The sequence below is a fragment of the Solanum lycopersicum genome, chromosome 11, assembly GCF_036512215.1.
Source record: "Solanum lycopersicum chromosome 11, SLM_r2.1".
NCBI classification, from domain to species: Eukaryota; Viridiplantae; Streptophyta; class Magnoliopsida; order Solanales; family Solanaceae; genus Solanum; species Solanum lycopersicum.
Window position 1 is genome coordinate 14951841 of NC_090810.1, and position 25972 is coordinate 14977812.

At 34.0% G+C, this 25972-nt stretch overlaps 3 protein-coding genes across 5 annotated transcripts; 1 reads left to right on the forward strand and 2 right to left on the reverse strand.

Moving 5' to 3' along the window:
- Window positions 1-10119: 10119 nt before the first annotated feature.
- LOC101256832 (uncharacterized) lies at window positions 10120-22357 on the forward strand. Of its 3 annotated transcripts, none has more exons than XM_004250381.5 (11): window positions 10120-10476; window positions 10592-10630; window positions 12759-12850; window positions 17680-17929; window positions 18100-18219; window positions 18297-18372; window positions 19662-19870; window positions 20021-20129; window positions 20754-20846; window positions 21153-21313; window positions 21737-22357. In XM_004250381.5, the coding sequence occupies exons 1-11, from the start codon at window positions 10306-10308 to the stop codon at window positions 22283-22285; spliced, it is 1869 nt and encodes a 622-aa protein (XP_004250429.1). In that variant the 5' UTR covers window positions 10120-10305; the 3' UTR covers window positions 22286-22357. The 3 variants fall into 3 exon arrangements, with proteins under 3 accessions (XP_004250429.1, XP_025884015.1, XP_025884014.1); XM_026028230.2 differs by having other exon boundaries at window positions 10170-10476; window positions 12759-12873; XM_026028229.2 differs by lacking the exons at window positions 10120-10476; window positions 10592-10630 and having other exon boundaries at window positions 17688-17929.
- Window positions 22358-22498: 141 nt separating this feature from the next.
- On the reverse strand, window positions 22499-25117 carry LOC101261289 (multiple C2 domain and transmembrane region protein 6-like). The gene has a single exon (XM_019211023.3). The coding sequence runs from the start codon at window positions 25115-25117 to the stop codon at window positions 22778-22780; it is 2340 nt and encodes a 779-aa protein (XP_019066568.1). The 3' UTR covers window positions 22499-22777.
- On the reverse strand, window positions 25049-25747 carry LOC109118975 (multiple C2 domain and transmembrane region protein 6-like). Its single transcript, XM_026028231.2, has one exon. It carries the CDS (start codon window positions 25745-25747, stop codon window positions 25136-25138), a length of 612 nt encoding a protein of 203 aa, XP_025884016.2. The 3' UTR covers window positions 25049-25135.
- Window positions 25748-25972: the final 225 nt, after the last annotated feature.

Sequence of the window (25972 nt, forward strand, 5' to 3'; positions counted from 1 at the left end):
TTCATCATGGATGACTCCACCTAATCCGCCAGCCAGATTTGCCGAAGTAAAAGAACCGTCTACATTGATTTTGAAGTGACCAAAGGGTGGGGGGATCCTGAGGGGTGAAACAGGATGGATGGACCCGTAAAGGTATATTCTAAGGCACAAGTTATAGCCTGAAATTTGTCAAATTACAGAACAAAAAATATTGACAAGGTTAATTATTATGTCTTTGATGTGATGGTTGAGTTGGCGTGTATTTACATCTTTATGCATCACATTTTATGTTTTGAGAATAAATTGACGAATATTCATGTGTTTTAAACATAATTGTTGTGATGAGCCTAATACATAGGATTTGACAAATTTCAGGCTACAAAGCAGCAAGAGTTGACCCAAAAGAAGGAACAAAACCTAAAGCGAAAGCATCCCATATCGAACCGAAACCGAGATAGGCTAGGAAGGGTGGTTTGTGGTGCGAGGAACGCACCTTCTGCTGGGCCAAACTAAAAGTAAAATCAAATCGGCAAATGAGTCAAATTGAAAAAGAAAAAATTCGATTAGTAATTTGATTTGGTATTGAAAAAAAAATCAATTATATTTAGGTTGATTTGGTTTTAACCATAAAAAAAATAATCCGATATCAAATTAACCAAATTACATTACTATATTTTAAAGAATAATAAAATGAAATTAATTATCTATGTATTTTGAAAATCCCCAGTTACTCCTTTAATTAAGGAAATCAATTACAAATAATTAATTTAAATAAATAAATTTTATATCTCAATTTTAAAATCCGGCAGATACATGTACCTCATGAATTCTAAGTCATGTATCCTAAGTATGAAATATGGTAAAGGAAGTAATATGTGAAACTATTGGAACTCTTAGTAATTAAGACTTAAACTAGTGTGATATATGTGGTTTGCCCCAAAATATTTCTTAGTCTATCAAAATACAGTAGCTAAGATGTTTCTTAAGAAAATAACACAAAATATGATATGATTAATGACAGTAAAACATCCAACAAAAAAAATAGAGGAAAAATTACTAGAATATACACCTTAGTTTACATATTCATCATATTTCCCTACTATTCTAAAAAAAAATACAAAAATTCCTATTTTCCGCCAAATCCAAAACTATCGATACTTTATTTTTTTAAGATTTCAAACCATTATTTTTCACCCCTAAATTTACTCCTCGATTTTCTTCATAGATCTTATTCTTCAACAACCAAACCCACGATTTTCACTCCCAAATTTTTTCCACCATATTTTCAACCGTTTCATCTTCCCAGTTTTGAATTTCAAACTTGTGCTCTCTCTGTTGTATTCTCCATTCAACCAATTTCAGAGTTTGAAATAGGTAATATCTTCATCTTCAATTTTTTTTCGTTCTTTTATTATTTCTAATACTTCATGAATCATCGGTCATTTAGTATTGGAATTATCGAAATAGTTACATCCAATACTAATCAAAACTCTATTTGTGAAGATCCTAAATTGGCAAATAACGGGTCTAAGAGCTTGCATATTCTAACAATGGCTAAGCAAAGTTTGAAGAAGTCAAAAATAAAAAAAGAGGCACATGCAAAAACACCCAAGAAGAGGGGTAGAAAGGTTGTCATTACCACATCCAGACCTGCACTATCATCGGTATGTATTTATTTTTATTTATTTTTGTAATTTTTTGTACTCACGTGTAATGAGTTTTGTGTAATAGTAGAAACACTATTGTTAATTAAAAATTATTAGGTATATTGATCAAATTCTTCATTTGATACACAGAACCTAATTTTTGATACATTTTGATTATTTCTTACAACTAATGTATCAAGAAGTTAAAATGAAGAAAAATAAGTTATAACAGTTGATATTTATCATTAATTTATAAAATGTTGGTTTTCTGTATCATTTATTTATTTCACCGGATAAAGCATATTTGGTCATTTTTCTGTTGTCAAAAGTGTATGAAAGTTTAAAGTTCAAATTAGAGGATTACATGTATGTTTCAGAACAGTATCAATTTGACTGATTTATAATTTGTAGTTACAATTATTTATCAAGTACAATTATACATTTTTATGTATAATGTTAAAGCTTATTGTTTCTACTAAGTATCACTTTGACTGATTATACTCTGTAGTTAATACTATGTATCAAGTACAGTTTTATATTTTTATGTATCATATTAAAGCTTATTATTTCTATAAAGTATCAATTGACTGATTTAAACTCTGTAGTTAGAATCATATATCAAGTACAATTTTACATTTTTATGTATCATATTAAAGTTTGTTATTTATATTAAGTATCAACATCATTTTTTCAATTGCAGAATATGAATTATGTTAGTTAAACAGATTTCAAAACACTCCCTTAAGTTTGGCTCTACTTACACTTCAAATATGTGAGATTTAGCGTTGTCAATAGGGGATGAGGGTATCAAATTATTTATGATAGTGGGTTCTTTGAAAAGACAGAAAGAACTAATCGGGCAGTATTGGACGCATATAAAGACAAAAAATTCGAAGAACTTTTGGATCCACAACATTTGTTTGATGTGGAGTTTGCTCAAGACATCATACAACAAAAAAGTGATAGTTTGTCAATATTGTATCATTCTTTTTCTATTTTTTTTGTATTTAATTCATTCTTATAATTAATCTTCCTTGTTTTTGTAGTGATTGCGGAATGTCAACTGCATTTGCGGAGTTTTTGAGTGACTAATCAACTTGTCAGATAATAGTTTGAAAGTGACTATCTTCGAAAAGATATGCAACGCTGTTATGGAAGTATGGTCTCAACAAGGCCAATGTTAGATATGTTAGTGACAATGATGACCCTCCAAGACTAAAGAATGTCTTAAAATCAGCAGCTGAAGATGAACTTGTTAATGTAGGCTAGTTATTTTTTTATGTTTCTGTTCACAGACATTTATTGATGCTTATTTGTTTTTTGGAGATCAAATAGTATTTTGGAGTATTTATTGCCCTTACAATAATATATTTTTGAATTTGGAAGAGTTTTGAGGTTTAAAATTGTTTATTTTCGCTTTTTGATTTTGTGTTTAGTTCAGTTAGGAATTCAGAGAATTATATATCTGATAAGTGTGATAATAATGACATTATTGTATCAGATATCTATGATAATAATTATATTAATGAAATTTTGTCACTAAAAAATATCACAATAATGTATATCATAATTTTGATACATATCATTAGAATTTTGTAAATAATTATTATGTACATGATACAAAAATAATTACCAAATACTAAACTTGTTTGTATCACAAATTGTGATACTATATTTTACACTTGATATACGCCAGTTATTTCTTAAAATTAAATATATTTTGTACAAATCACAACAATTAATATATTATGTAATATGATTTATCAAGAAGAAGTATATACATATTACACACAAAAAATTGTCCTAATATGAAACTTTAGTAAGTATCTAAACATGTGATACTATAGCTAAACTCAATACTATTAGTAAATTTTACATATTTTTTCTTATACCTTTGGGTAAAAATCTTAGCAATTAACACTAATTAAATTTTGGATGCAAAAGTTTTAAAAATTAAAGTATCACATACATAAACATAAAATTAACTTTTGACAGAGTTTAACAAAAAAAAATTATAGAACACATTGATAAACGTTTCAATTCAATTTATTGTAACAGAATCTCTGTGTAACAGTTGTAAAATGCTACACTTTGAGAATTATTAAACATGAAATATCCATGATACTCCGGAAACAGAATCATCAAGAATCTTTTTGAAAGAAAGTACATGTTTTTTTATTGTGACCTTCTTATCCAATTGTCCACAACAATTTGTGTTTGCGATAATCTTTTCATCTGCATTTTTTCGCTTTTTTCCTTGGTCTACTAAGCATTTTTTTTTTGTATCTAGGTGGCAAGACAACTTCTTCCAAAACACTTTTCGGAACTGTTCAATCACTTTTGTCCGGCAATGGTTCCATTGGAACATCATAGGTGTTGGCTAATGCATCAGGTTTATTTCTACGTACAACTTCACTCTCATATCATTCCTAATTATCATCGGAGATGAATTACCTTCTACAATATATAGGATGATAACATTTTTGTCAATTCATCAATATTCAATTCAATTGCAGTGGCTGAAATAAGATTCACATATGAAATATTTTTCTCAATCGCTATCCCATCACTTTTGTATTGCTCATATCTAACCTCGCTCTCCCCTATTCCTGAATGTCTTAACAAAATTGAAATATTCATAACGAATCTTCACAAAATCGCCTTTAAAGAAAATTATGAACCACGTTTCTGAAACATTTTTGGGAGGAACAGAGATAAACAATTCTAATTCTTTGTGTTTCATATAGACTGAAACTAAATGTTTGAAACAAATAAAGTAAAGCGTATTTTGAGGGATTAGTAACGGTCGCGACTTTGGGGGGTTTAATAAATATTTCAATTTCTAATCTCTCACTTCATGCAAAAAATTGTTAAACCTACACCAAATATAATGTATCATACAACATAATTATGTATCCGAAACTTTCTAAAAATATGGAATCTTTTAAAATTTATAAAAGAGTAGGGATAGAAGGTAATATGTGTTAGAATATGTGGTTTGTATAATTTTTACATATATTTATGATCAATATATGATGTATCCAACAAACTAAACACTTAGATACATAATATCATACAAGTACATTCATATTTATCGAAGATTTATCTAGCATTAATTTCATGTATATGTTATGTGTATCTAGTATTAATATTTTATGTATCTATTTATATATATATATATATATATATATATATATATATATATATATATAATATTAATTTCATGTATTTGTTATATGTATCTAGTATTAATTTTATGTATTTATTTATTTATGTCTAATATTAATATCACGTATCTTTTATATGAATCTAGTATTTATTTGATGTATATCAGGTATCAATTGCATATGTTATATCCAAAACATGTATCTCAAATACATAGTAAGCATATACATCTAATTATGTATATCCAAATTCATACGTTATATCCAAAAACATGTATCTCGAATACATAATAAGCATATAAATTTAATTATGTATATCTAAATATAAAATGTAGCTGAAACACATGAATTTAGGACAAATCATGATTGTAGAGTATCTGTCATATCATTAATATCATAGTGTTGCTTAAAGTCATGTATCCAAAATTTAATGGTGGATACATATACATGTTCATATACCACATTACTAAAAATACGACTCGAATCTTAATTAAGATGACTACTTATTGGATACACATTTTCAAGGGCTATATCAAAGGTACTACCACATCCATGACACTAACTAAAGAAAGTCTTAGAAGAACACCAACAAACAAAAACTCTCTATAATACTCCCTTTGATCATTTTACGTTGTGGCATAACATAATCAAATCTAAGATCCATTTCTTCCGGAGACAAACAATCAAGATCCACTATGAATTGAAAGTTTTTTTTGCAGCAGTAACTTTAATTTGATCTCGTTATAAATGAACAATACAAAAAATATTTAGGTTCATGAGAATTTATAGGAAATGGTGATGATATCTTGAGAAGAAGAGAATAGAATAACTATTGTTGGAATAAAATTTTACGTTGAAATTCTTGAATCAGAAAGGAGGATACATAAGAGGAGAGAATTAAGAGATAGTGATTTATTTAGAGTGAAAGAGTTAATTAAGTAGATAATTAATCAATCCTAGTTTTAAGGAATGTGAGTATCTAATTGTATCTTCAAATAATATATTACTATATGGTATAAAAACTGAAAGTGAAAATATATATAACTGTTTGAAAGTTAAGAAAATATTAGTATATATATAGTAGTGATGTATGTCTAATAAGGTAGTTTATCCAATATTTTAAGTACTAGTAAATTATATGTTTGTACGAATACTTTACGGCAAAAAATTCAAAAAATCTGAAAAAATTTGAAGAAACCCCAGGTTAAAAACCCTGAGTTTTATTGATTTAGTTAGATTTATAATTTAAAAATCAGATTGCAGATGATTTGATTTGATTTGATATTTAATAAGGTCTACAAACCCAATTATATACAACCCAACCTCCTACTATGATGATCGCTTTAGACACTAGCTGTTATGCAAATTTAATTTAACAAAGTGAAGGTTGAATTCAATTGGAATAAGTGGGTTATCGCTATAAAAAAGAACACCACATGAATGACTTGTCAAGGGTCACAGGCTGCCAATAGAGAACAAGGGTTATTGTAATATTCTTTTGAGCAGATATTTTTAGCATTAGTTTACTATTTTCATAGGAGATTTTGCGAAAGTGTTGCGATTAATTCAAGATTTATCTTATTTCTTTTTATCATAATTTTATTGCTTACTTTTATTCTTTGCAACTAGTTATATAAGGTCATGGAATCTAAAGTAAGGATTAAGGATAATGGATTGGTTACATTTACACCTTTTGTGTGATCATCTTTTTAATGGTTGAAAAAAGTTAAAAACTCGTTTACATTTTGATTTGCTTCACAAAATTAAGAGTGTCAAAATTTTGTTGAATGTGAGTATTTCCTTTATATAATAGAGAGAGTACATATATTAGACATCCTTAAAGATATGTTATTTATATCCCATCTCTCTAAATTTACATTCAAATCCCTTTAGTCTGTTATGCTATCCCCCAAATTCACTATTCTATCTCAATATTAGTAATTCTCTATTATTACTACAAAAATCTCTATAATTACACTTATTTACAATGCTATAGAATTTATTATGCTAACAAAAAGAAGTTATAATTACACAAAAGAGTCATCAATAGGGATTCGCGGTTACCAGCCAACATCTAATTGCTTGAATAAGACCTATGATGATGAACGAATTATTAAATTCATACTCAAATATCTGAATGACTTAAGGTGAATTTTTCTAATTGGAACGAGAGAGACTATTTAAGACTAATAGATTCGATGATAGATTTATACACCTGAATGAGTTGATAAAGAATTATATGTTTGAAATCTAATATTTAAGACCATAGTTTAATTGAGGGGGTAATCTGAGTGATATCACTGTTTGACACCATTGTTGGAGAGTGTGGTTTAGAAATTACAATTGATTGAGTGATTTTATATATATATATATATATATAGTTTCATAAATTACTTTAATTTGTTGTTTTCGTCCATTATAGATTTTAACCTCAATGTATGATCCATACTTGAAGTCAAGTATCCCCTTTAGTTCCTCTTGATCTTAAATTTGAATGCACACTTTGAAGCTAAAAATTGCTATAGGTGATGAGAATGATCATAAGACAACAATTTTTGTACGTACTAACATCACTAGTACAATGTTGCATTTATTGGGCATGTAGATATCGTGTGATAGTTTAGCTCATAAAGATCAAACAAGAATCTAAAAGACTTTGTTGTGTATAACAACTATCATCTTAAGTATATTCTAAGAAGAAATACAGTTAAAGTTATTCTCATTCTCTATAACGAGAAAAGCAACAACGAGGCTAAGAGAGTTACCAAAAACACACATCTCTACGTGTGTAGAGCTTATGATAGTATTTTTGAAAATATTCTTTCGTTTGAGCCGTTGTATGTAGCTCATAGATAAGATTAGTAACTTCAGATAGTTATTGGGAAAATCACTACACGAGGCCTAATTACGAATTGAAAATAAAGGGGGTCAAATGTCTAAACCATAAATTATCGAATGAAGTATTGCTAGAGAGATTCTACATAGATCTTTAAATGTGATCAATAAGTTCGTGGCAAAGAATGTTACAAAGAGTTCACTAATGGACCATTGTTATGATGAGGCGAGCACTCTACTTGGCGAACATGGCATGATATACTTGAAGTAGTGGGCATTGCTTCAAGTGTTACTATGGGAAATTCGAAGGCTAAGGAGATAATATGAGCCATTATGTGGTTTTACAACTCGAAATGGACAAGTGTTTGATGAGTATTGTGGTTAGTGGTGGCAAATGGGCGGGTTGGATCAAATGTGGGTAAACATAAAATGAAAAATCATTCAACCCGTCCATATTTGATATGGGTAAAAGTGGATTGAGTAATAAATGGGTTGGGTAAAATATTAGTTTACTCATATTTCATGAAGAAATAGTTCTTTACTTAAGAATTCAATATGGAGAAAATATTTTAATTTTTTTTAGATGAAATCTGTTGAAAATGTTTCACTTAGTTTTATTTTATTATAAAAGTAAAAAACAACTTTTAAAAAAAAATTGGGGTTTGGGTGGGGTTAGAGAGCTGATAGGGGCTGAGGGTGTTCTAGGGAAGGGTGAAAACATAAATATTTGAAGTTAAAAATATTTTTTAAAAACAAACCTAATATTTTTGGTCGGGGGCAGGGGTCTGGTAATGGGACAACGGTAGAGATGAATTGAAGTTGAAAATATTTTTCTAAAAAAAACTTTAACTTTTTTTGGGGAAGGGGGGGGGGGGGTGAGGGAGTTGATATGGGGGTGGGTGGGTAAGGGAGCTGATATGGGGGTGACTGGGTCGGGGGGGTGGGGGTGAGGGAGTTGATGGGGGGGGGAGGGTCGAGAGTAGGGGTGAAAAATGAAATTTTTAAGTTCAAAATATTTTTAAAAATTAAATTTCAAACTTTTTTTTTTGGGCGGGGTGGAGATGGGGGGTCGATAGTTGAAATATTAATATGGATTCATATATGAGTTTTGAAAAATCACTTCTAAAACTAGGCAACAGAAGGTTTTTTAAAAATTGAAGAAAACTTGGAATATCCATATATAACCCGTATTTTACCCATAATATATCACATTTTAATGAGTAAAATATGAGTATAAACCCAAATATTACCCATATTTAAATCACTCTTTCAACCCATATTTAATGATTTATTTGGGCAGGTCAGTGAAAGTGAGCTTTAATTGTCAGCACTTATTGTGATATTTGATGATAAACTATAAAATAAGTAGTAAAAATATTCCTAAACTCGACGTGAATTATTAGTTTCATTTTTGAACTATTGACATTCTTAAAAGATACTCATTTACTTAAATAACTGAAACTTAAGTACATTATCGATCTTGCAATATGAGTAAAAATATATTTATGTCATATAATAGATCAAAAGTATATTTAAATTTAATTAATCAAGTAGATGAATGTTTTCAAGATTGTCACTTGGTTGATAACGAAACTATATAATTTGTATCAAGTTCGGAAGTATTTTCGATATTTGTCCCTTTAATTAACTTTTTATTTTGTATCTTAGGGCCCGTTTGAATGGGCTTAATAAAAGCAGCTTTAAAAAAGTACTTTTGAAAGTGCTGAAACTTATTTTTAAAACAAGCAGTTATGCGTTTGGATAAAAGTGCTGAAGTTAAAAAAAAGTTGTTGATGCGTTTGGCAAATAAGTGCTGATAAACAGCTTTTTAAATCAAAATGTCTAAAATACCCTTAAAAGCTGTTAACATAATAAAAGTTAATTAATTTATATTTTACAGCCATAATTAATTATATTTTGATATCATTCATATATTTCTTTCTCATCACAAATTATTTATAAGAGGAATATAAACTTATTATAGATTTTAAAGATATATAATTTGAATAGATTAAATAACGATTTAAGTTTTTATTTTAGTTTCATCGATAGGTGATAATAATTGTCTATCATTCACATATTTCTTTATCATCACAAATTGTTTATAAGAGGAATATAAATTTTTGTTTAAGTTATATGTGCAACTTAGTTTACATTTTATTAATATATAATTTGAATAAATCACATGAAAAATTTAAGATTTATTTTATTTTCATTCATTAGTAATAATAATTGTCTATCATCCACACGTGAAAAGGAAAAAATAGAAGAAAGAGATGTTAGGGTTATGTGGGTAATTTGGAGATTGTATAAAAATATTAAGGGCAAAAAGGTAAAAATGTGGTCAACTTAAAACAGCTTATTAGCTGAAAAAAAAAAACTCCCATACTCCAGTTTTTAACTTTTGGCTTAAAATAATTTTTTTTAACTTAAAATAAGTTATTTTAAATATTACCAAACATCTAAATAAATAAAAAAAAATCAGCTTTTAAATCAGTTTAATCAACTTTTAAGCTGAGCAAACAGCTCTGGCTGGTTTCTCTTTGGGCCAAAGATTTGGATCAACAGCCGCAAACAAAACCCAGATTTCTTCGGTCTAAAAAGGGAACCCCAAAGTCCGAACCCCTAGAGCTTCTAGTCTTCTACACAAATCCGTCTCTCTTACACGCACTACTGAACTAATGGAGGACATTGAAGATTTGCTGGTGGGTAGCATTGCCGGAGTGCCTCCAGGGTTTAGGTTACCGGTGCCGGCGGCCGTTGGAGTCAATCCAAAGCAAAGGAAAAAGAACGGTGTAACGAAGCTAACAGTAGTCCAAGACTCTCCTACACCTAAAATACCTGGCACTCAGGTTTCTCTTTCATTCAATTTTTTTTCCTTCGAAGAACTCTTGTTAGGCATTTTGTAGCTACTCTTGTGTATTTTTGTTTGATAATGATCTATTTGTGTGAATATGAATGTTGCAGACTATTTACATCAAGACATTCGGATGTTCTCATAATCAGGTACAATTGTGTTCCCTCAATTATGCACCTGTTGATAAAAAGATGATGTTTGATACTTATCTATGTCCTTGTAGTTCTTATTATTGATCTAAACTTCAACTTTCTCAGAATGACTTGTTGGAAACTTACAAGCAAAGAAATACTTGGGATTAGTGTGTATTTTGTAGTTCTCGCAATAGGGTAAAGAAACCCAACAATGACAATAAAAACATCATAGCCAGTATAGTCCAATATGTTGGGTCTGAGGAGGGTGCGGTGTATGCAAATAGTTGTTGTTCCATGCTTATTACATCAAGCTATACCTCAAATTCCTAAAATGCTCCTCTAGTCGCAAGCATGGTAAAAATCCCTCGTGTAGCCCCATCTCGACTCGAAAGTGTTTCGAAAATCCTTTATACTGTCCTCACTGTGTAATTTTGTAATTTGATGTCCTCGTAGTTGTAGGGTAAATAAGTTCAGATGCCAAACAATGAATTGTATAAATATAGGAGTATAGGACCTTGCAGCGTAGCTTGGTACTAGTTGGAAATTGCGGGTATAAATATAGGAGTATAGGACCTTGCAGCGTAGCTTGGTACTAGTTGGAAATTGCGGGTTTTGATACTCTGAACAAGTAAGACTTGGGAGTTATGTATACAATCTGCTTTATGAATGTTGAAAAAGAATCTACAGTTCTCTAATAGTACATTACAAAAAGCAGGCTTAACAGTGCTACTTATGTATTTAAAAAACAGTGATATCAATAAGCATGGTTAAGCCCTAAAGCAAGCTCAAAATGCGTTGAGCAAAGTTCCTTTCTTAATGTGCACTTTAGTGTTGTCACCAATATTTGAAGACATGCTTTTTCTTGTCAATGAGCCTCTTCTGAAGAGGCAACACTTAACAATTGTTATTTCTCTTTTTTTTTAAAAAAAGAAATTCTTGCTCATGTATATGTGATTCATACATATAATTATTATTCTTGGACAAAACATATATATTTGTATTTTTCTTCTGTTGCTTGTTTTCTAATTAAAACCCACACATTATTTGCGTTTGAAGTCCCTAGAGCCTTGGAGCTGTTTTGAGTATTTTGCTTTCGATAACACTGAAAAAAGGAGAGAATATAAGCAGTTTTTTACTAATAAAGTAAGGTGATTTTAATAGTGAAGCACAATACCAAGATAGTACAGTACATATATGAAAAGAAGAACCTCTGTAGAGGATGAATTTGAAGAAGTAAGATACTCCTTTTTATTCATTTCTTATGGTATTTGACTAGACATGATTGATAATGTAAGAGGGTGTTTAGATTGACTTATTTTAATTGTTTTTATTTTTACGCTCTTTTTCTACTTTTTGCAGTGTTTGGGAAAGATATAAGGTATTTTTAAGCACTTACTTTTAGGCCACAAAAGTACAAAAAATAAGCGTAAAGCTAAAAATTGGGTTATCCCCAACTTATGCCTTTAAAATTTTAACTAATAAGCTATGTTTAAAAATTCAACCCAAACACCTTCTTAGTGAAATTACACCTAAATCATGTTTGTCAAATACCACAAAAAATAGTGATAGCAGAAAAAAAATATTAACGTATGGTTGAGAAGTTTGTTTGGTAGAGAGAGCATCACAACAAAGTTTTAATTTGAGTAGATTAGTTAGTTTGAATTCTTGAAAGTTGTATACACATAAAATGGCGTCAAACATTATAAAACTTCTCAAATAGAATGCGTCAGAAATTTGCAACACGTGGTGTTGATTTTAGGCTAAGGAACCTATTAAAGTTCATGATTCTTTATATTATAAAACAGGCGTTTTGTTGAGAAATAAGAAAGAAACTTTTAAGGGGTCGCCTACTAAGAATAGTTACAGAATATTTTTGCCTTCTACAAAAGAGTAATACCGATCAGCTCGTATCTGGAAAAAGCTGTATGCTGTTTAAGTGGATGGTAGTAGCAAAATAAGAAATCATTTCACTTGTTCATAGTCAATAAGCTAGCAAACTATAGGCTAGAAATTATATAGGACCACTTAGGTGGACCATTTCTAAGTGGCTAGAGGCCCCTGCATCTATTTAGCTCAGCTATTGTAACTAAAAATATAAGTTCCTTTTACATTTGTATGATTGTCTTATTTCCTGATTCTGCAGAGTGATTCCGAATATATGGCTGGTCAGCTTTCAGCATTTGGTTATGCTTTGAGTGATAACCCTGATGAGGCAGACCTCTGGATGATAAATACGTGAGATGTTTTTCCTCTTTTCAGTATGTGTACTTGTCTTTCATTTTCATCTGAAAATAAGGAAGCCTTGCTTAGTTTCAATCTGTTAGTTGAAACATTTGCATAGCTATACAAACATTTATTAAGAGGCTTACAACTCATGGCTTCTGGCTTCTTTGCTACTCTGCATCTATTTCGTCTTCACCAAGTGAAATGCCTTTTTTCCTTATTTACCGTCTCAACAATAACCTGCTCTTTGCGACAGAGGTTTCTCTTTGTAACGAATTTGAATAGATGTGGATAGTGTATTTAAATATCAAGTTTTTCTTTTTTTTTTTGGAATGGCGGATCAATGGAGTCAGGAAATTTTCTTTTGGAATTATATATATATATGTGTGTGTGTGTGTGTGTGTGTGTGTTTGATTATGTACCAGCCGGTGTTTTCTTTTTCAGTGATGTTTGGGCCATTTTGCACTCAAATAAATGGCTAGTGCCTTTAAAAGCGAAAACCGCAATAAATAACAAGTTCTCGAGACGTTAAGAAAGAATAGAGAACAATTTGCTTGCTTCTTTTAAGTTGCTCATAAGAAGGGATGACTCTGGTGTGCATCGCTCCATTGGTTTAAGAGATAAAATGATCACATTTAATAATGATGTAGTGAACACATTTTTTTGTACTTGAATCATGTTATTGATGTTGACAAGTGAGGTTGCTCCAATGGTAAGCACACTCCACTTCCACCACAAGTTGCAAACTCGAGTCACCAAGGAACAAAGTGGGATAAGAGGCCAGTGTTGACTCCTTGGTAATGGGGGATTTTGAGGATAATGATCAGAACATAAATAAATTGGCCAAGGAATTTTGAGTGGACATCAAGGGGTGTAAAGATAAGTTTATCATTATTTATGAAGATTGATGGTACGAGGAAAATCAACAAAGATAATGGGGCAAACATCAGTAAGCAACACCAATAACAAAAGGGTCTAAAGAATTGAAAAGCTTAGAGTGTGGAAGCAACTTCAGAAGCAATGGCACAAGAAGCTACCACTCCAAGTTTCCAATGACAGTGAAGATAATTACATGGAATGTGAGAGGCCTTAACCAGGCAAACAAGAGGTGTGTTATCAAGAATCTAATTCATGAATGGAAAGCAGATGTGTTTTGCTTCCAGGAAACTAAGATTGAGGGGGATATCAGTAACATTATAAAAGATTTGTGGGCTAATAGAGGAGTAAAGTTCTGTCAACTTGAAGCTAGTGGAACTAGTGGGGGCATTCTTTCTATGGGATGTGAAAGTCTGGGAGGGAGCTATCAGCAAAGGGGACAAGCATGATGTTGCGGCTAGATTAGACAGATTCCTAGTGTCTAATAAATGGGATGTAGGCTTCAAAAACATTAAGCAATCTGTTCTACTGAAAGTAACATCTGATCACACTCCGATTTTATTGCAATCTGGGAACTGGGAGCCTGTGAAATCTTATTTCAAATTTGAAAACTGGTGGTTACACACAGAGGGTTTCTTCGAAAGGGTCAAGGAGTGGTGGATTTCAATAACATGTGAAGGAAGACCTGATTTTATTATAGCTTTCAAGCTAAACATTTTAAAAAACAAAGGGACTGGAGCAAGTCTGCTCAGGGCAATCTAGCCTTGCAAAAACAGAGTATACTTAGTCAACTTGCTGTACTTGAGGAAACACAGGACCAGAGGATTCTCAATGTGGAGGAGATACATTCAAAGACTGAACTTCTCCTAGAGTTTGAGAACATTGCCAAGTATGAGGAAATTTCATGGAGACAAAGGTCAAGGGTTAATTGGTTGAAGCAAGGGTACAATAACACTAAATTTTTCCATAGAACTGCCAATGCACATAAAAGATATAATTCTATTGATGAGTTAAAAGTGAATGGAGAAGCTGTCAAGAGTCCAGAAGTTATAAACAAAGCGATAGTGGATTTCTATGGGGAGTTATACATTGAAACTGAAACCTGGAGACCATCAGGGAATTGCTGGGGAGTACACAGAATTTCTGAAGAAGATAATCTTACGCTTCAAAAGGAATTCGAGGATCAAGAGATATGGGTGAGCGTAAAGCTTTGTGTCGAGACAAGGCACCTGGGCCTGATGGTTACACTATGACTTTCTTTACTCACTGTTGGGAAGTCGTTGGAGGAGAGGTAATTAAAAAAGTTGTTAAGAACTTCCATGAGAGATGTATTTTTGAGAAAAGCTTCAACTCAACTTATGTTGCCTTGATCCCTAAAAAGATAGGTGCAAAGGAACTTACTGAATTCAGACCAATCAGCCTAATTGGTAGTGTTTACAAGATCATTTTTAAGCTTCTTACTAAGAGACTCAAAAATGTGATGCATAAACTAGTGGACACTCAACAATTGGTATTCATTACAGGTAGACAAATAATGGATGAAATTCTCATGGCAAACGAGTGTGTGGATTCTAGAACCAGAAGCAATGCTCTAGGGATTCTCTGCAAGCTGGATAAACAGAAGGCATATGATCACTTGAATTGGCAGCATTTGCGGGAAAATCTTGATAAAAGAGGTTTTGGTGTAAAATGGCTAAGATGGATGAAATTCTGCATTCAAGCTGTTAAATATTCAATTCTTATCAATGGCTCCCCTATAGGCTTCTTCTCTGCTCAAAGAGGCCTAACGCAAGATGACCCTCTATCACCTTTTCTATTCGTCATTACAATGGAAGGGCTAAGTGTATGCTGAAAACTGCTCGAGAGAAGCTTTGGTTAAAGAGATTCAAAATATCAAACAGAGTGGGATGTGCACTGGAGATCACCCATTTACAATACGCAAATGATACTCTCATATTTTGTGATGCCAATAAAGAACAACTCAGGATGCTGAGGGTGATTTTTATTCTCTTTGAAGCTATATCAGGTTTTCATATAAATTGGAACAAGACCTTTTTATATCCAGTTAATGTAGTTCCTGACCTATCCTCTCTGGCTAGGACCCTTTGGTGGAAGAATTGGTGACCTCCCTACTACTTATTTGGGGATGCCTCTTGGAGCAAACAACAGGTCTTTAGGTACTTGGAATGGGGTGATAAATCCAATATCTTTCCCTAGGGGGAAGACTAACACTTATCAATAGTGTTTTGGATTCTATGCCTAGTTGTATGATGTCCCTTTTTCTATCCCTGATGGAATAATTGATAGATTGGATGCTCTAAGAGGAACTTTCTATGGGAAGGCAACGACGAGGAAAAAATTTCACATGGTTAAATGGGCAGCCTTGATTGGGAATAAACAAGTTGGAGGTCTAGGGGTGAGAAACTTGAAGACTTAAAACCAATGTCTATTAATGAAATGGCTCTGGAGACTAGCCTCCAATGAACAAGCTTTGTGGAAGGAGGTGATTCAGGCAAAATATGAAATGGATTATCATTGGTCAACTAGCATGGTGACCAACACTTATGGAACTAGCCTTTGGAGAACCATAAGGAACCTATGACCAAAACTTAGAGGGAATTGCAAAACCAAAATTGGAAATGGTGTAAAGGTCTCATTTTGGGAAGATAACTGGCTGGAACTAGGTCCCTTAAAAACACTTTAGCCTGATGTGTTCATCCTCAACCAACAACAGAGGGCTACTGAAAGGGGTTTGGTCAAACCAAGGATGGAATCTGAGCTTTAGAAGACCTTTCAATGATTGGGAGATCCAGAGAGTAGTAGAATTCTACAGAACTCTCGAACAATTCAAAGGAGGAAAGAACGTCCAAGACTGCCTGGAATTGGAAGGATCACAAACAAGGAAGATTCAGTGTCAAGGGGGCTTACAAAAAGTTCAAACCTTTCAATAACCAAATTAATGGGTTGCCCTGGAAAATGATTTGGAAAGCCAAAATTCCCTATAAAGTGTCTTGTTTTACTTGGCTACTAGCTAAACATGTTGTTTTGACTCAGGAAAATCTCATGAAGAGGGGTATCCAATTGAGCCCTAGATGTTTCCTATGTGGGGAAAAGGCTGAGACTGTGACTCACCTGTTCCTTCACTGTAGGATAACCAACCAGCTGTGGCACCTTTTCGTCAATAAAAAAGAGATTGAATTGGGTGATGCCAAGGAGAGTAACTCAAGCCCTGAAGATATGGAGCAGCTATTCCAACATCTCTGGTCTCAGGGAGAGATGGAAAATCATCCCAGCTTGTATTTGGTGGTCAACGTGGAAAGAAAGGAACCTTAGATGTCATCAGAACAAGAGCAACACTATTCAGAAGATGAAAATGAATTGTCTTGTGTTGTTTCATTTTTGGTGTAAACAGGAGTATATGGAAGATCTAGAATCAGTTATGAATATCTCAGGATCACTGTAATTTTTGTCATAGGATTGAAAATCTTCTGATATACTCTCTTTAATCTGTAATTAGGAATCTGCAACATGTTGTGGCAGGTTTTGATTTTTTGGAAATAGAAATACAAATCGTTACCTTCTAAAAAAATGATCATGTTGTTGATGTTTCTCCACAAATACAGGGTCCAATCATGTCTTGGGTTTGATTTAAGTCATTCTCTTTTTAGTTTTCATGTCAATGCAAATGTATGCACCATCTGTTATCCACCTTTCCTGATTCATGTTTTTTATGAATTTTATGCTTACTCCCAAAACGAGGGTCATTATGCTAGTGCAAATATCATGCAAAAAACTGAAGCATATGTCTAAGAAGAGGTTTTCATGCCTGCCTATAAGCTTTAGCAGGTTTTGCGGTCTGCTAGTGAGAGTCTGTCTGCTGTAGCTCAGGCTTCTAAATGGAATATTTCTGTATTATTTGCTAACTAATTTTAGGGTTTCAGCTAATATACTCTCATGTGATGTAGATGCACAGTCAAATCTCCTAGTCAGTCTGCGATGGATACTATTATAAGTAAAGGAAGAAGTGCAAAAAAGCCATTGGTAGTAGCAGGTTGTGTTCCTCAAGGAAGCCGTAATCTGAAAGATCTGGAAGGAGTTAGTATAGTAGGAGTTCAGCAGATTGACCGTGTGGTTGAGGTTGTGGAAGAGACTTTGAAAGGTCATGAAGTTCGGCTACTAACCCGGAAGACATTACCAGCACTTGATCTTCCAAAGGTGCAATTTGAAATAATTTTCTATTTATTTGAGTTGAAAACTTTATAAAACAATAGAAAATATCCGTTTTGCGTTTATGATCAGCTTTGATTTATTACAGTAAACATCAGCTCTCATATATTGGTCCCTCTCAATTATTTTCTAACTAAACCATTTGATATATCTTACAGGTCCGAAAGAACAAGTTTGTTGAGATTCTTCCAATAAATGTTGGTTGTTTAGGTGCTTGTACTTATTGCAAGACTAAGCATGCCCGTGGTCATTTAGGAAGTTACACAGTTGACAGCCTTGTAAGTTCTCCATATAAGAGTAGGAAAATCTATTTTTTGATCTTCTTCTAGCTTTTTGATTCAGAATCTGAATGTAGGTGGGCCGAGTCAAAAATGTCATTGCTGATGGTGTGAGGGAGATCTGGCTGAGTAGTGAAGACACCGGGGCATATGGTAAAGTTTTAAGTATTTGTTTTATTTTACCTTCAGAAGAAATAGATAGGGGTAGGGAAAGAGGGGGGGGAGGGGGCACTCTTACATTTTATTTCTTGAAACTTGTTGTCATAACATTTGTGTGGTTGTAAGACTTATTGAAACTTCTGGTCTTAAACATGCCATAACATTTGTGTGGCAATAATAGCTTATCGTTAAAGTAAAAACAGGAAATTCAAGTTAAGTTGTTTTCAGATTTAGAAAGGTTTCATTTTTTTGGATCAGACTAATAGGGAAATAATGTTGTTCTTTTTATAATGGAGGGAGTAACAGTCATAAAGCACTAAGAAACAAAAAACTGAACATGTTTTAAGTTACCAATTTCAAAAAAATAAATAAAATTAAACATGTTTTAAACTTGCGTCCTTTTAGTTTTCCTAGTTTTCTTGAGTGACTTCGTACATATTATCTTTATTTAGTTACCACAATAGTATTGGCAATACTCTCTAGCTGTGAATGCTAGAAAAGCAATAGTTGGCAATAATGCTAGTCCTGTGTTAAGTGTAGGGCACAAGCCTAATAGGCTGGAGCTCCATTTGTTTGCATTAAGATTAAGACATCAAAATGATTTAAGATGTTTTTACTAGATCTGAAATCTAGATGACTAAAGCGGTTTGTTTTTCAACTTTTGGATGTACATAGTTTATTTATTTTTAAACATAATAAATATATTATTCAATTTTTTAAAAAAAGTAATTAAATATAATAAAAATATAACTTTAATACAATAAAATCATTGTTTGATTAAAAAAATAAATAAAACAATAACGTTCGCTACTGTTGGTGGAGATAGTTTGTGTGGTGGTAAAGTTGGTTGAGGGAAGTAATTGGCGCTGGTGCTAGTGGTGGTTGCTCGTAGAGATTGTCCGCGAAAGCGTTACTGGCAAATAGTGATGGTGGAGATGGCAACGGTGGTGGCGGTGGCAATGGAGGTGGTAAGTGTGGTAGCGACTGATCGTAGTGGTGGTTGTGATGACAAAGGTAATTGGTGGGAAGGTGGTGGGGCTTGTGTTTGTGGATAGAGTGGTAGTGGAAAGTATTCTCATAAAAAGTACCTATTAATGATATTAACTCTTTGTTTAAGATCTTAATGATTAATGCTTAGTTAGACCAAATAAGTAAGTAAATCTGAATGTAAATTTATGCACTTAACGTATGAACCATTCAAATCTAGTCCTCCATTAAGTGCAAACAAATGAGGCCTAGTCTATCAAGAATGTAAAACACTTGTGTGTTTCTCAATTTTGCAGGTCGTGACATTGGAGTTAATCTTCCTATTCTATTGAATGCTATAGTTGCACAGCTTCCTTTGAATGGAAGTACAATGCTCCGAATTGGGATGACCAATCCTCCTTATATTCTTGAGCACTTGAAGGAAATAGCTGATGTCTTATGTCATCCATGTGTGTATTCTTTTCTTCATGTGCCAGTTCAGTCGGGTAGTGATTCAGTCTTGAGTGTAAGTTTGAATTACATAATATTAATCGACATTTTCTTTTTGCTCTTGGACAACCCTTGTGATATAGGCCCTATGCTCGCTGTCATTAGTAATGTTATTGCCACAAATAGTTTATCATAAATTTCTCTTTTCTCTGTTCATCAATTTCAGGCAATGAACCGTGAATACACTGTAGGTGAGTTCAGGAAAGTGGTGGATACATTAATGGAATTGGTCCCTGGGATGCAGATTGCAACAGATATAATTTGTGGATTTCCTGGTATGTCTGAACATCTTGCTGCCTAGTAAGATGTTTTCAGTGAGTATGTAAGACCTGATTTTTTGTCTTCACAAGTTAGAAGCTATTTGCTTGGACTCTCCAAAAATGTTGTCGTACCCGTGGCGAGCATCCAAAAAATTGATATTGGAGGATCCAACACACACTCGCCCACATTTTAGTCCGAGCAACATAGATTAGAAGCTTAGTCTTCCACTCTAAGAAGTCCCCTCCCCCTTGGAATCAATTAAACTGAAGCATGGTTTTAGAATAGGATTTTTTTCTGGACAAAGAAATGGAACAGTTTTCTTTCTTCTTTTATAAAAAAAGGTTGATTTATAATCCTCATAACTACTGTAAAAAGGGTGAATTATTCCAGTTGTTTGTTTTTTGCTCATATTCTACTGTCACATATTCTAAATTATCAAAATTGGCAGTTGCTTTACCGCTCATTTGTGTTAGAGACGCTCTTTTAGACTTCCGGTCTGAAATATTCTACAATATTTTGATTTTATTATGATTTTGCCAAATCATCAAGAGTTAAGGCTTGGACCAAGAATTATTCTGATCAATTCTGCTTCTGGAAAGACCTTGCACCAAGCATGATGATCTGTCCTTGCATTGCAGGTGAAACTGATGAAGATTTTGCTCAGACAGTTGACCTTATTAAGGACTACAAGCTTGCTCAAGTTCATATATCACAGTTCTATCCTAGGCCTGGTATACTGTTTTTCAGTTTTCAATTGTTATATGTCTAGATATACCATTCTGGAAAATAAAGGAAAAAAGATTTCCCGTGTCTCTTGATCCACTCTGAAAAGAACTATAGCAAAAAGCTCTAGTTATTGCATCTGCAAGTGAGGGATGTGAAGCTTTCTTTAGTGGTACATTCTGTGATGCATGGCTTTCAAATTTCTCATTGCTTACTATAAGGTTATATGCACTAATTTGGAACTATAAGGTTATATGCACAAACCAGCTTAATTGATTAAATTGGTACTTCTGTTTTTCACAAATCGATGTCAGGCACTCCTGCTGCAAGGATGAAGAAGGTTCCTAGTAATGTGGTGAAGCAACGTAGTCGTGAATTAACTGCTGTATTCGAGTCCTTTACTCCATATACTGGAGTGGAAGGAAAAGTAGAGAGGATATGGATTACAGACGTAGCTTCAGATGGGGTTCATTTGGTAAGCATGATAGAAAGCCAGATATCTGGATAACTGCTATTGTTTCATAATTGCTTTTCAACACTTCTAAAGCTTTAACTACCTAGGTGCAGTTTTTTTGCGGGAACATGATGGGTTTCCTATATTCTAAGTAAATTCATTTATTTTAAAGTATAATAATTGGTGAAAGTTTAATTATGAAACACAAATTAGTCTTTATAAGATCAACCAGCAAAGACAACTCTGATCATACACATGCCTCAAATCTCCTACTCTTACTTCCATCTGTGTGTGACAAGCAAGTAAATTTCCCTACAAAAAAATTCAATATTGTTCAAATTCCTATATGCATTTCATTTCCTGAATGACCATCGCTTGATGTTGCATGTTAGATGCAAATATCTTCATCCCCATGAGTAACTCTGTTTTCCCCCAATGGTTTAGGTTGGACACACTAAGGGATACATTCAGGTCCTCGTGATTGGTCCAGAAAGCATGCTGGGTTCCTCCGCTATGGTGAAAATAACATCCGTAGGTAGATGGTCAGTCTTTGGAGAAGTGATTGAGATCCTCTGCCAAAATGACAAGGATGTCCCCTCACACAGGAGTTTTGATGAAAGGTGCTCCCCATGCGCCCTTTCAGAAGAAGCTTGTGCCTGTTCAAAAGAGCAAGAACCTTGCTCTGCAACATCTGATTGCTGCAATCAAAGTCCAACTGTGGAAGCAACAACACTGCTAAAGAATGACCCTAATCTAGATAATCATAGCAGCAGAAACTTAATTGGATGGTTTCTGAGGAACCGTAAGAATCAGTCTTCCAAAAAGATGGACTTAACTAGTTCGGAGTCTAAGGAGAAGCCGATACAGGATTTAAGTCACCGGAGCGCTTGGAGTCTTGTTGATATAGCTCTACTTAGTGGAATATTATTGAGCTTGTTCACAATAGTAGCTCTATTTTTTAATCTTGGATCAAGGAGTTTGTCATCCAAGTAACTCAATTTTGTATCTTCAATTTTTTTTTCTCTTAGTCACAAAGTTGAGGGCAGATGCGCTCTTGCAAGAGTTTGACATTGTGGTTTGTTTTTATCACAGTAATGTGATGGATTTTGTGTCAACCATGTGCTATACACACTTGGCAGTAATAGTAATTTCTCTTGTAACCAGAAAAAATGAGTCTGGCAGTGAACGTAATTTGAGAATTTAAGATGGGTACACAATCCTAATTAACTTTGAATTTACAATACTTTTTACATCTAAACAGATACAAACAACTATACTCTACAACCTCATAGGATGATTACAATATCAACCAAGAAAATAAACAAAGACTTGTTAATTATGCAAGTAGGGATTAGGGGGGAACAAGGGAAACTGCTCTTCCATTTGTGTCTTGTGTAGCAGCCTTTTATACCCCACTTATTCACTGAACCCATCTCTCTATTTACAACTTGAATACAATGGATAAGGTGAAAATTTACCAGCAACTTACAAAAGCATATCAGACTTAGATGGTAACCTCTTGAAGAAGTTAACAGGTACTGATGGCAGCTTGCTCCTGAATCGTGGATGGCGCAGCCAGTGAAGTCCTATGAGCACTGCAACTACTTTGAATGGAGTAACATATAGAAACACAGCCCAGATCAATGCAAGGATTATAAATATAGCAGTAGCCCTTGGATCCCGCCAGCTTAGTATGGAAAGAGCCCTTTCACCTTGTATTGCCAAATCTCCAACTACAGTTTGCACCCTCCCCACCAAACTCCTCAGTCGATCATACCTCATTCTTATGACGTCTGTTTGCCGAGAAGTAGGGAATGTATCAAATTCTTCATCCAGTTCATCTGGGTGAGCATTTTCAGCTTGCGAAAGGCGAGCATCCAAGTGCAGTGGAGCTCTAGGTCTAATCCTGTAGTTCCACAAGCCAATTACAAACAGGTAGAGGAAAATTGTTGGTAAAATGAGTTCTGGATAGCAAATCAATATCACGAAGAGCACATGGACAAGGATAGTCGTCAAAGGGTTTCGCCAATTGCAAATCCCATAAAACCATCCATGAACTGCAGAAATCCCAGAAAGCAGTCCCGTTATGCGAAAGAAATTAGCTTTGCTTCTTCTGAGACTGAACATCTGGTAATCCACATCCAGCATATACTCAACAACCTCCTTTCTAAGAGGTGGCTCAGCCCTGGCCAGCCTTGCAGCTACTATCTGCACTGCCTGGTGGCGCAACCAATCAATACGCCTAACGGGAATGGGATGCACATGATGCATTTTCGGGAGCAATGGCCTCCCATATTGTGCTACCATATTTACCCAAGCAGTACACTTGAACCTTATGGTCAAATGAAGCTCACCATGTTTCCTTAAACCAGAGGGTGTAAGAACCAGCAATGGATAAAAATCTGTATAGATCTGATCAGTTTCCAAAGTCGATAACCTAATTCTCACCTTACCAATTCTCTGAATTCTCACCTTACCATTTCTCTGATCTCTAGCTTCATCTTTGCCATTGATGTGACAATTGTCAAAGACCCCAATGGTGACAACAGTACACGGATCAAACACTTCCCAAGAGAACTGCTCGTTCCATCGAGGAGCGAGAGTGTCAATGAGTGTTCTTGTTCGAACCCATTTATTCCCATACTTAGCAACACAATATGAATCTGTAATTCGATCCTCTTTACTCTTCATTGGCATCAGATTCTTGGCACTGAGAATACCTAATTCAAAAAGTCCAATACTCGGCTTTCTCAAGAACTTTGATGATGGTTGAAGATCACTGCTAAAATGTGTGGACTCATCAAGAACATGGTAACCAGCATCTATCCAAACTCTAAGATGAATCTTGCTAGAGAACTTCACTTCTTTCTTCTTCTCGTCATCATCTGCTGCATGAGAAGGCTTGAGAAGATTGAACCATATAGCATCTATTAGCTTAGAGTTATCGACTCTGGTTGGAATATTTTTAAGTGATATCATAGCCCTGCCAATCAATTCATCTTTTCCCGGTCCAACTCTATCCACGACATCTATTATCAAATACTCCTCAAATGGCTCAGATACAACAAACATTAGCTCCTCATTCCACACCGGATTAATGTGTCTCATCGGTGAGGGCTTGGTAGTCCTTGCCTGGTGCCCAAGCTGTAACTTGGCATAAGCCTCGGGCATCCGGCTTCTATCTGATGGCAGAAGATCCTGAGATTCAATAACATGAACTCTTAGATAATACAATTTAGGTGAGAAATATACTTTGGATCGCGCATTAACCAAATTCTGTTGACTAGCCATATGAGCATCAGAATGCGAAGCCTCAGGAAAAGCCTCATCAGCTCGAGTTCCCATCCACACAGCAAGCATGATTTCACCTCGTGGAATCTTCTCTCCTTTCTTATTGATCAACCTATACCATTGCGGAGCTAAAGTACTATCTGGTGGAACAAGAAGAGGGACTTCATCAATATCAAACATAACTTTACCAACAATATCATCTTTCCCTAAATCCTTATCTTTTACAGTGACTTCAATCAAATTAGACTGCAGTCTTTCTTTAGAGAAGGCAAAAGCACTGTTCCATACAGGGTATTGATTCTTTTCAAAATGCCTTGTAACACGTTCGTAATTACCAAGTTTCACCTCAACATAAGGATCAAGACTCCCTGATATATCCATAACTGGAAGATCCCTAGCTTTGACAACATTAATATTCAAAAAATGCATTTGGTCCACCAAATCAGAAGCAGTTTTATCTTTACCCCAATACCCCATTCTTGCAGCCAAAGGTGGCCTTGTTTCCACTAACCGCGATTCAGGCCTTGGACCCATCACCCATTTGCATCTGCTTTACATTGCTAGCCATTGGTCCACCTGCCTATGCAAAATCAGCCCTTGGCCAGACGCCGGCACCGGCACTGGAATAGAATGAAAAGTTCTTACCTCTGGTTCTTTCTTCTTCTTGATTTCAGTCTCCTTCATGTACTGTTCTTCAAAGTTGTTGGTGCTAGTTTCTTGAAATGGAGTAAAAGGGGTTGCTCTATCTTCACCATTATTCACATTCTGCTTCTCAGTTTCCACCAACACCGGCGTCGGAATGACATCAGCAACACCACCACCACCACCAGCAAGAACAGCATAGATTCTTAAAGCAATATCCCCTTTAATATGTGAAAAGATTCCTCTTTTATCAAGTGGGTATCTCTGAACTAAAGCTTCAGAATCAGAAAAAGGGATAAAAGCACCAGATATCTTAACACGACCAAGAAATTTCTTGTGATGTCCCTGTTTTTGGTCATCATAAACATAAACAGAGATTGTCTGATTTTCAAGGTCTCTTGGACTCTTGATGTTGAAAACAAGAGGATTGAGATCTTTGTTTTTAGTTTGAGTTCTTTGAAGTTGCTCATCAAAATCTACTGCAACAAAAGGACTTGCCGAACCTTGTCCATCCTTAGGCATCAAAATCTACCGCAACAAAAGAACTACTACTATTAACTTAGCCATTGAAGATAATCAAGAAACTACAGACAGACAAAAAAAAAAAGTAACACCTTTTGAGGTCAAGTAGGTGTATGGAGTAGAATTGAAGCAAAATGGAGTTATCTCTGGGATTCAAAATAGTGACACACACAAACACAAAAAAGAAAAGAAAAAAACGCATAATTCTAATTTGGAAGTTAAAAA

Bases quoted from the DNA above. Each gene is read 5' to 3' on its own strand.
- LOC101256832 (XM_004250381.5), top strand. From the start codon at position 10,306: ATGGAGGACATTGAAGATTTGCTGGTGGGTAGCATTGCCGGAGTGCCT. The intron at 17,930-18,099 runs GTGCAATTTGAA...TATATCTTACAG, and splicing joins CAGCACTTGATCTTCCAAAG to GTCCGAAAGAACAAGTTTGT. The intron at 18,220-18,296 runs GTAAGTTCTCCA...ATCTGAATGTAG, and splicing joins GTTACACAGTTGACAGCCTT to GTGGGCCGAGTCAAAAATGT.
- LOC101261289 (XM_019211023.3), bottom strand. From the start codon at position 25,117: ATGGGTCCAAGGCCTGAATCGCGGTTAGTGGAAACAAGGCCACCTTTG.
- LOC109118975 (XM_026028231.2), bottom strand. From the start codon at position 25,747: ATGCCTAAGGATGGACAAGGTTCGGCAAGTCCTTTTGTTGCAGTAGAT.